At 47.7% G+C, this 10017-nt stretch overlaps 1 protein-coding gene across 1 annotated transcript; it reads left to right on the plus strand.

The window, feature by feature from the left end:
- The first annotated feature begins 125 nt into the window (after positions 1 to 125).
- On the plus strand, positions 126 to 9765 carry LYSMD4 (LysM domain containing 4). Its single transcript, XM_060755665.2, has 3 exons — positions 126 to 229; positions 3075 to 3366; positions 4921 to 9765. The coding sequence occupies exons 2-3, from the start codon at positions 3094 to 3096 to the stop codon at positions 5446 to 5448; spliced, it is 801 nt and encodes a 266-aa protein (XP_060611648.2). The 5' UTR covers positions 126 to 229; positions 3075 to 3093; the 3' UTR covers positions 5449 to 9765.
- Positions 9766 to 10017: the final 252 nt, after the last annotated feature.

The following is a 10017-nucleotide window of genomic DNA, read 5'->3' on the forward strand; positions in this document are numbered from 1 at the left end:
CTTTAATTTCAAGCCCCTCCCTCCGCCCTGAGTTGAAGCTTGACTCGTGGGCGCAACCTACCATGCTGCTTGTTAATCCTTGACAGGCGATTGGTCGCGGCGCTGCTCCGACGCGCCTCCTCGAGGACTTTTCGGCCAATCGCGAGGCGGAGAGCCAAAGCAGGAACAGGTGGGCCTGGTTGCAAAAGAAAAGAGTGAAGAAGAAGGAAGAAGAGAAGGAAGGAAAGAGGTGAGTGAGTGGGAAGAAGAGGAGGGACTCTTAGTATATTTGTCACTAGCAGTCCCCTGCCACAGGAGGGTTCAGTGTGGGAGGTTTGGCCCAATTCTGCCGTTGGTGGGGTTCAGCATGCTCTTTGATTGTAGGTGAACTACAAATCCCAGCAACTACAACTCCCAAATGTCAAGATTCTATTTCCCCCAAACTCCACCAGTGTTCACATTTGGGCATATAGAGTATTCGTGTAGACTTTGGTGCAGATCCATCATTGTTGGAGTCCACAGTGATCTCTGGATGTAGGTGAACTACAACTCCAAAACCAAAGGACACTGCCCACCAAACCCTTCCAGTATTTTCTGTTGGTCATGGGAGAACAGTGTGCCAAATTTGATTCAATTCCATCGTTGGTGGGGTTCAGAATGCTCTTTGATTGTTGGTGAACTATACATCCCAGCAACTACAACTCCCAAATGTCAAGATTCTATTTTCCCCAAACTCCACCAGTGTTCACATCTGGGCATATTGAGTATTTGTGCCAAGTTTGGTCCAAATCCATCATTGTCTGAGTCCACAGTGCTCTCTGGATGTAGGTGAACTACAACTCCCAAACTCAAGGTCAATGCCCACCAAACCCTTCCAGTATTTTGTATTGATGATGGGAGAACTGTGTGCCAAGTTTGGTTCAATTCAATTCTTGGTGGAATTCAGAATGCTATTGATTGTAGGTGAACTATAAATCCTAGCAACTTCAGTTCCCAAATGTCAAGGTTGCACTGGGATTGTGGGGCAGCTGGCTGAGTGTCAGCTGCATTAAGATCACTCTGACCAAAAGGTCATGAGTTCGAAGCCAGCCCGGGTTGGAGTGGGTTTCCAACCAATTGTCTTGCCTGTTGTCGACCTTTGCAACCTGAAAGACAGTTGCATCTCTCAAGTAGGAAAATAAGGTACGACATTAAAGTATGGGGAGGCTAAATTAACTGATTTATGAGGCCATAAAGACTTCAGCAAAGCATGCGGGGAATGCGGAAGTGCTTCATCAGTGTCGCAGATGGACAATGAAAGTGACAGCTCCCCGGCAGCCAGAAAAAGTTAAATAGCCTCTGTGTATGTCTGTATATGTTGTATGTCCAAATTGGCATATATGTGTACATTGTAATCCGCCCTGAGTCCCCTGCGGGGTGAGAAAGGCAGAATATAAAACTGAAAATAAATAAATAAATAAAAATTTTCCCCAAACTCCACCAGTATTCACATTTGGGCATATTGAATATTCGTGCCAAGTTTGGTCCAGATCCATCACTGTTTGAGTCCATGATAGTCTCTGGATGTAGGTGAACTACAACTCCCAAACTCAAGGTCAATGCTTACCAAACCCTTCCAGTATTTTCTGTTGGTCATGGGAGTTCTGTGTGCCAAGTTTGGTTCAATTCCATCATTGATGGAGTTCAGAATGCTCTTTGATTGTAGGTGAACTATAATTCCCAGCAACTACAACTCCCAAATGTCAAAGTCTGTTTTCCCCCAAACTCCAACAGTGTTCACATTTGGGCATATTAAGTATTCATGCCAAGTTTGGTCCAGATCCATCATTGTTTGAGTCCATAGTGCTCTCTGGATGTAGGTGAACTACTCCGTGATGATCACTTCTTGTGTTGTGAGACATTTTGTTGCCAAATTTGGTGTGATTTCATTCATTGGTTCTTTTGTTTTTAAGGTACTTATTATGCACAGGGCATTTATTTATATAGATTCCCCATACAACCATAAAGCGCTTAGTTAACGGCTATTTTAAACAGGAAATAGCCGTTTTCTGAATTACTTACTTACTTACTTACTTACTTAGGCGATCCCTCATTGGACGAGTAAGATGGTCTTCCATTATGGGTTTCCTTGTGAGTCTGTATGTGGCTGTGGAGCCCTATTCTTGCTCTGCATCTTCTTCCGCAGTGGGGGCATTGGTTTCCAGGTGGAAGGCAGTCCCGGTCGGGGTTGGCTTGACACGCCTTCCTCCTGGCACGTTTCTCTCTTTCGCCCTCCACTTGTGCCTCCTCGAATTCTGCAGCACTGCTGGTCACAGTTGACCTCCAGCTGGAGCGCTCAAGGGCCAGGGCTTCCCAGTTCTCAGTGTCTATGCCAGAGTTTTTAAGGTTGGCTTTGAGCCCATCTTTAAATCTCTTTTCCTCTCCACCAACGTTCCGTTTTCCGTAAGTTCAGAGTAGAGCAACTGCTTTGGGAGACGGTGGTCAGGCATCCGGACAACGTGGCCTGTCCAGCGGAGTTGATGTTGGAGGACCATCGCTTCAATGCTGGTGGTCTTTGCTTCTTCCAGCACACTGCGTTTGTCCGCCTGTCTTCCCAAGAGATTTGCAGGATTTTCCAGAGGCAGCGCTGATGGAATCGTTCCAGGAGTTGCATGTGACGTCTATAGACAGTCTACATCTCACAGGCATATAGCAGGGTTGGGAGGACAATAGCTTTATAGACAAGCAATTACACCAGGTGTAATTACACCAGGTTTGTAATTACACCAGGTAATTACACCAGGTTTGGAGCCGATCTGACTTCTGAATTACACCAGGTTTGGAGCCGATCTGACTTCTGAATTACACCAGGTTTGGAGCCGATCTGACTTCTTCCAGCAGTGCGTTCCATAGCTTCTGAGCTGCCCTCGAAAACGTGCCTTCTCTAGTAGATTTTAAATGCAAGTTGGGCCTGGATGGTGTGGAAATGAGGGCCTCTTTGCTGGACATTAAAGGTCAGCTCAGTCTGTAGCGTCAAGTAACTTGGCCAAGCTGTTGAGAGGAAGTTTTTCCATCATTGATTTGACATTTCTCAAATTCTTTGTTTTCCCCTGCAGGGAGGACCTTCTGCAAACCATGAGGCTCAACCAAGGGCCGGTCACGTCCTTCCAAGCTCCGACAGCGGTGCGCAAATTCTCCAGCAGCCAGGTTTACCTGTTCCGAAGTGAACGGTCGGAGTCAGAGTCGTCCTCGGAGGAAGAGCTGGATGTGATGGAATTGCGAGCGAGGGGGAAGGAGCTCCAGCAAAGGAACGCTTCCCGCGAGAAAGTCAGGGACACTGTCTTCCTGGAACGAGAAGTCAGGGAAGACGACAGCCTCAACAAGCTGGCCCTGCAGTACGGATGCAAGGTGAGAAGCAAACGGGTTCAAAGGATTCCATTTGTCTGCACCTGCCATGTTACAAATGATGCCGTTCATGAAACTGATTTCTGGTTGTCGGTCTAGGCAGGCCATGCAAGTTGGCAGGCCAACATTGGAAAGCATCTGCTCCCAAAGGTGGGCGTTTTCCATGCTTTCCATGCCATCCTCCCTGTCCTTTGTGCTGGTCAAGTGCCACTTGGCTTAATGGGAAGAACTGCACAAGGTTGGGGAGAGCAGAGTCACAACTGGTATAACTTAAGCCAGTGGTTCTCAACCTGGGGGTCGGGACCCCTGGAAGGGTCGCGAGGGGGTGTCAGAGGGGTCGCCAAAGACCAACAGAAAACACAATATTTTTTGTTGGTTATGAGGATTCTGTGTGGGAATTTTGGCTCAATTCTATCACTGGTGAGGTTCAGAATGCTCTTTAATTGTAGGTGAACTATAAATCCCAGCAACTACAACTCCCAAATGTCAAAGTCTGTTTTCCCCCAAACTCCAACAATATGCCCAACATTTGGGTATATTGAGTATTCATGCCAAGTTTTCCGACCATGAAAGCCTTCGACAATACATACAATATTCATACTTGCCTCCAGTAGACAAGAGTTATTTCTTCCACCCTAGACACTATTCCAGATATATAAACCCCACTTGCCTAGTTTCCAACAGACCTCACAACCTCTGAGGCTGTCTGCCATAGATGTGGGCAAAATGTCAGGAGAGAATGCTTCTCGAATATGGCCAGACAGCTCGGAAAACTCACAGCATCTATCTAATTTGGGGGAAATACTCTCAAACTGTGTACAGAATTTGCAAGGGACGAGAGAGCATTAGGCCCAAATCTGGATCCGAACCACTCTTCCTGGCCTTGGTTTGGGTGATTTAAACTTTGGACTACGGAGACCAGGGTTCGAATCCTTGCCCAATCATGGGTGAATTCAGAGTTTGGTCCAGATCCATCACTGTTTGAGTCCATAGTGCTCTCTAGATGTAGGTGAACTACAACTCCCACACTCAAGGTCAATGCCCACCAAACCCTTCCAGTATTTTCTGTTGGTCATGGGAATTTTATGTGCCAAGTTTGGTTCAATTCCATCATTGGTGGAGTTCAGACTGCTCTTTGCTTGTAGGTGAACTATAAATCCCAGCAACTACAACTCCCAAATGACAAAATCAATCCCCCCTCCAATCCCACCAGTATTCAAATGTGGGCGTATCGGGTATTTGTGCCAAATTTGGTCCAGTGAATAAAGCTAAATCCTGCATATCAGATATTTACATTGCGATTCATAACAGTAGCAAAATTTCAGTGATGAGGTAGCAGCGAAAATAATGTTATGGTTGGGGGCCACCACAACAGGAGGAGCTGTACTAAGGGGTCTTGGCATTAGGAAGGTTGAAAACTACTGAATTAAGCAGATGAAGATTGTTCAGGGAATTAGTTGCCATGCTGGATCAGAACAAAGCCTGGATAATGTGTTGTCAAAGGCTTTCATCATGTGTACTTACTTGCAGAAGTGATGTTTCCCTCTGAATTCTCAGGTTGCAGACATCAAACGGGTCAATAACTTTATCCGGGAACAAGACTTGTATGCTCTGAAATCCATCAAAATTCCCGTCAAGGTCAACGGCGTATTGACGGAAACGAGAGAAGAGTTGCCACACAGCGCCGCTGTGTCACTGGCTGAACTGCTGGAAGGCAATGACAGTGACAACAGAGAACCCATTGATCAGTATTTCAGAGGGATTGACGAGAACATAGAACAAGCGGCAGAAGTGACGCAAGCGACGGTCTCGCCAAGCCCAGACTATTGCATTGAAACGCCGGGCTGGTCCCCTCCGCGTCCGAAAGAAGCCACGAGCGGAGCAGATTGTGGCATCCAGTGGTGGAACGCCGTCTTCGTGATGCTCCTTGTTGGAATTGTTTTGCCTGTGTTTTATATTGTCTATTTTAAGACCCAGAAGCTAGATATGGCCGGCGATGCTTCCAACCTGACTGCCAATGGCTCCTTGCATGGGTTGACTGTGCATGTCCCCAAAACGGGAGCATTCATCCTAGCCGGCGGATGAGGCCGAGAGACACAAGTGGGCGAGAGACTCCATGCTTTCGATGTAATGTTCTGGATGAGACTGTAAGTTGTGGGCGCTGAACTTGTAAAGGGGAAACAAGGGCAGAAATGAGGTCCGGATGGCGGCCAGTCAGTTATGGACTCACCCTGTTCAGAAAGGAAGAGGGTGGTGGGATTTTGGGAAATGAGATCCGGACGATGGCCGGTGACGGACGTGCCCTGTTCAGAAAGGAAGAGGGTAGTGGGATTTTGACATCTGAAAGGGGTGTGCTGCTGACATGCCTGTAAAAGAGCACTTTGGCAAGCATCAGCAGCAGCCTCCGTTAAGGGAAACAAGGTCAGTTTATGGAAACTAGGAAGGTGGGAATCCCTTCATTTGGACTCCCAATAAACTGCCCACTGCTTTCCCATAGAGTTAGGCTTTCACTGCCTTTGTCAGGAAGAAACAAATACCCAAGTTTATCCCCAAACTAAATCTAATCCCTTAATTCAGCCTTCCCTCCAGGTGTTTTGGGCTTCAACTCCCACAATTCCTAACAGCCCCAGGGGTTTTCCCTTTTCTTTTCTGCCTAAGCAAGGCATGGCAAACTAAGGCCCGGGGGCCAGATGCAGCCTCTGGGTGCTTACCTGAGGCCCTCCTTATTTTCTTTGTCCTCTTGGTGTAAGGACATGGTGGCCCACCATATCCTTATGCCAAAAAGATGAGGGAGGGAGAGAAGAAGGCACGCAGCAGCTGAGAGCCCCCTGGAGCGCTCTCAGCCACCGCATGTCTTGCCCTCCTACTGGCATAAGGACGATGGCCCTATCCTTATGCCAGGAGGAAGGCACGCAGTGGCTGAGAGCTCTCCTGAGCTCCTACCAGCATAAGGACGGTGCAAGAGGCCTCATCCATAAGTCAGGAGGACGGCTTGAGGAAGGCACACGGCTGAGAGCTCTCCTGAGTGTTCTCAGCCGCATGTCTTGCCCTCCTACTGGCATAAGGACGGTGCAAGTGGCCCTATCCTTATGCCAGAAGGAAGGCACACAATGGCTGAGAGCTCCCCTGAGCTCCTACCAGCATAAGGACGGTGCAAGAGGCCCCATCCTTATGTCAGGAGGATGGCTTGAGGAAGGCACACGGCTGAGAGCTCTCCTGAGCGCTCTCAGCCGCCGCATGTCTCGCCCTCCTACCAGCATAAGGACGGTGCAAGTGGCCCTATCCTTATGCCAGGAGGAAGGCACGCAGTGGCTGAGAGCTCCCCTGAGCTCCTACCAGCATAAGGACGGTGCAAGAGGCCCCATCCTTATGTCAGGAGGACGGCTTGAGGAAGGCACACGGCTGAGAGCTCTCCTGAACGCTCTCAGCCACCGCATGTCTCACCCTCCTACCAGCATAAGGACGGTGCAAGTGGCCCTATCCTTATGCCAGGAGGAAGGCACGCAGTGGCTGAGAGCTCCCCTGAGCTCCTACCAGCATAAGGACGGTGCAAGAGGCCCCATCCTTATGTCAGGAGGACGGCTTGAGGAAGGCACACGGCTGAGAGCTCTCCTGAACGCTCTCAGCCACCGCATGTCTCACCCTCCTACCAGCATAAGGACGGTGCAAGTGGCCCTATCCTTATGCCAGGAGGAAGGCACTCAGTGGCTGAGAGCTCCCCTGAGCTCCTACCAGCATAAGGACAGTGCAGGAGGCCCCATCCTTATGTCAGGAGGACGGCTTGAGGAAGGCACACGGCTGAGAGCTCTCCTGAGCGCTCTCAGCCACCGCATGTCTCACCCTCCTACCAGCATAAGGACGGTGCAAGCGGCCCCATCCTTATGCCACAAGGAAGGCACTTGGTGGCTGAGAACTCTCTGGAGTGCTCTCAGCCACCGCTTGTCCCACCCTCCTACCAGCATAAGGACGGTGCAGGAGGCCCCATCCTTATGTCAGGAGGACGGCTTGAGGAGGGCACATGGTGGCAGAGAGCTCTCCAGAGCACTCTCCGGAGCACTCTCAGCCACCACATGTCCTTGCCCTTCTCCTACCATAATTGGGGCAGTTTCCACAAACTTCAGCCTTCCCTCCAGATGCTTTGGACTTCCATAATTCCTAACACCTCAGGCTTAAGCAGCTGAGGGGGAGAAGGAAGGGGCCTTAGGCTGTTAGGAATGGTGGAAGTCCAAAACATCTGGAGGGCAGGCTGAAGTTTGCCCAGGCCTGAACCAAAACCTTTCCAAGTCAAAAGTTTTGGTTTGCATGGATTGAGTTCTTTTTGTTGACACATTTCTCCTGGATGCTTTCAACATGGGTCACTGCTATTGCTTGAGTTGCAGCCATGTTTCCTTCGTCATAGGCAACTAAAGAAGATGAGGGCATTAAGGAATCCGTCCTTCAGGAGACTTTGGAAGGGAACATCTGATTCCCGAGAAGCTCAAAATGCTTTGTCCCCAAGTACTATTAAGGGGCATGACGGCACGTTTGTACCTTCCCTAAAGAGTCCTTAGGATGTTTTGGTGTGTTTGTGAAATTCCACTGTATTCTGTGGGGTCTAGGAAGGTCCAAGATATGAGGAAATGGTCTCTAAGTATTTTGTATGTTGTACCAAGTCTTGGCCTAACACAGTGGTTCTCAACCTGTTTTGGTCTCCAGATGTTTTGGCGTTCAACTCCCAGAAATCCTAACAGCTGGTACTGGCAGGGATTTCTAGGAGTTGTAGGCCAAAACACCTGGGGACCCACAGCTTGAGAACCTCTGGCCTAACAGGACTTTCCTCATTTAATCTCATGGCAAGTGTCAACTTCTGGCAGACAGTGAGGAGGGAACACACACCTATTTGTACTACTCCTCACAAACTCTTAATCCACAGCCATGGAAAGTAGTAAAAGTTGGCGGCCATGGGAAAACACTGCCAAAGACAAGACTTCTTGAGGCGTACCTTTGAGATCTTTGTCAGAATCTGAAGTATGGTGGTGGGTCAAAAAGTGTTGCTTCCTGTGTCATAAAAACATTATGAGTGAACCTAGAGCAGCTGAAGTTGCTCCAGATCCTAGCCTGAACTGTCCTATGTGCAAAACCATCGTTCAACATTGTCACCATCAATTTGGACACATTTGCCCCATTGGTTAACTCAGGTATCAAACCCATTTTGGAAAAAAAATCAGGGGTTTGCTTCGTGACCCATGATTTCAAACCTGTTTTAACATCATTCAAGTCATTAAATCTTTTACCTGTTATCAAACGTTTTCATGGCCGGAATCACTGGATTGTTGTGTGTTTTCCAAGCTGGATGGCTATGTTCCAGAAGCATTCTCTTCTGACGTTTCACCTGCATCCATGGCAGGCATCCTCAGAGGTTGTGAGGTCTGTTGGAAACTAGGAAAATGGGGTATTCCTAGTTTCCAACAGATCCCGTTTTCCTAGTTTCCAACAGACCTCACAACTTCTGAGGATGCCTGCCATAGATGCAGGTGAAACGTCAGGAGAGAATCCTTCTGGAACATGGCCAGACAGCCTGGAAGATACACAATAACTCAATCTTTTACCTGTTTGGACCTCCGAAAGACAACCTATGTGGTTTCAAGATGCAATGTCAAAACAGCTTTAAAATCATGGGTTACCAAGCGAAACCCTGAATTTTTCAAAATGATGCTTGGGTTAAATGATGGTGCAAATGTGTGCAAATTGATGGGGACTATGTTGAACTGTAGTTTTGCGTAGAGTACAGTAAAGCCTATGATCTGGAGCCACTTCTGCTGGTCTAGGATTATTCATCATGTTTTTATGACCCAGGAGGCAAAACATTTTGACCCACCCTTAATTTCCATCCCATCTCACCTGTACCTTAATGGACACTGTTAATAATGAATTTGGATGAAAACAACACATAGGTAGCGAGGAAAAGAATATTTTGAACATCCAAGCCAGAAAATGGGGAAAAAGTTGGAATACAAAGCAAATGTATGTAAACATTGTCTTGTTGGGCCAGGCACTCATCTGTACTTTGACTAAGTAACAGGTATAACTCATTGAACACTTCCATGTTTTTGCGTTGCATTGTGCTTTTCAAGAGCCAGAGCAGGCATGAGCAAACTTCAGCCCTCCAGGTGTTTTGAACTTCAACTCCCACAATTCCTAACAGCTTAGAGGGCCCAAGTTTGCTCATGCCTGAGCTTATTGCAATAATTTTAACATGCTAATTCCATGTCAGAAAGCCACTTTTCTATAAGTCACAACATTTGTTTAAATAACTTCTACTTATGTTTGTTAAGTTTGCAAACCTAACTGTGGAGGGGGAAGGAATGCTAAGTAAATTTCCTGAAATGTAATGGTACATGAATTTAAAAAAACCCCAAAACACTTCCATGTTCTGAGTTTCTTCCATAGCTGCTTGGTTTCCCCATGACTGATCTACATGCAGCAAATCTCTTTTGAGCACAATGTGCAAAGAACCCCTGAAAAAGGCCAGTATGGCTTCTTTCAATGATCACAACTTCACACCAATGGAGAGATTCAGAAACACTGGGATGTCTGTGGTGGAGGAAAAATAGAAAATCTAGGAGGAAATGGTCCCCATATGAAAGCCTTCCCTTGGGTGGTGTGCAGGATGGT

Source organism: Anolis sagrei, chromosome 9 (genome assembly GCF_037176765.1).
Source record: "Anolis sagrei isolate rAnoSag1 chromosome 9, rAnoSag1.mat, whole genome shotgun sequence".
Classification (NCBI taxonomy): Eukaryota; Metazoa; Chordata; class Lepidosauria; order Squamata; family Dactyloidae; genus Anolis; species Anolis sagrei.

Excerpts from the sequence above, each read along its gene's own strand:
- LYSMD4 (XM_060755665.2), top strand. The coding sequence starts at position 3,094 with ATGAGGCTCAACCAAGGGCCGGTCACGTCCTTCCAAGCTCCGACAGCG. Across the intron at positions 3,367-4,920 it reads CCCTGCAGTACGGATGCAAG|GTTGCAGACATCAAACGGGT; the intron begins GTGAGAAGCAAA and ends CTGAATTCTCAG.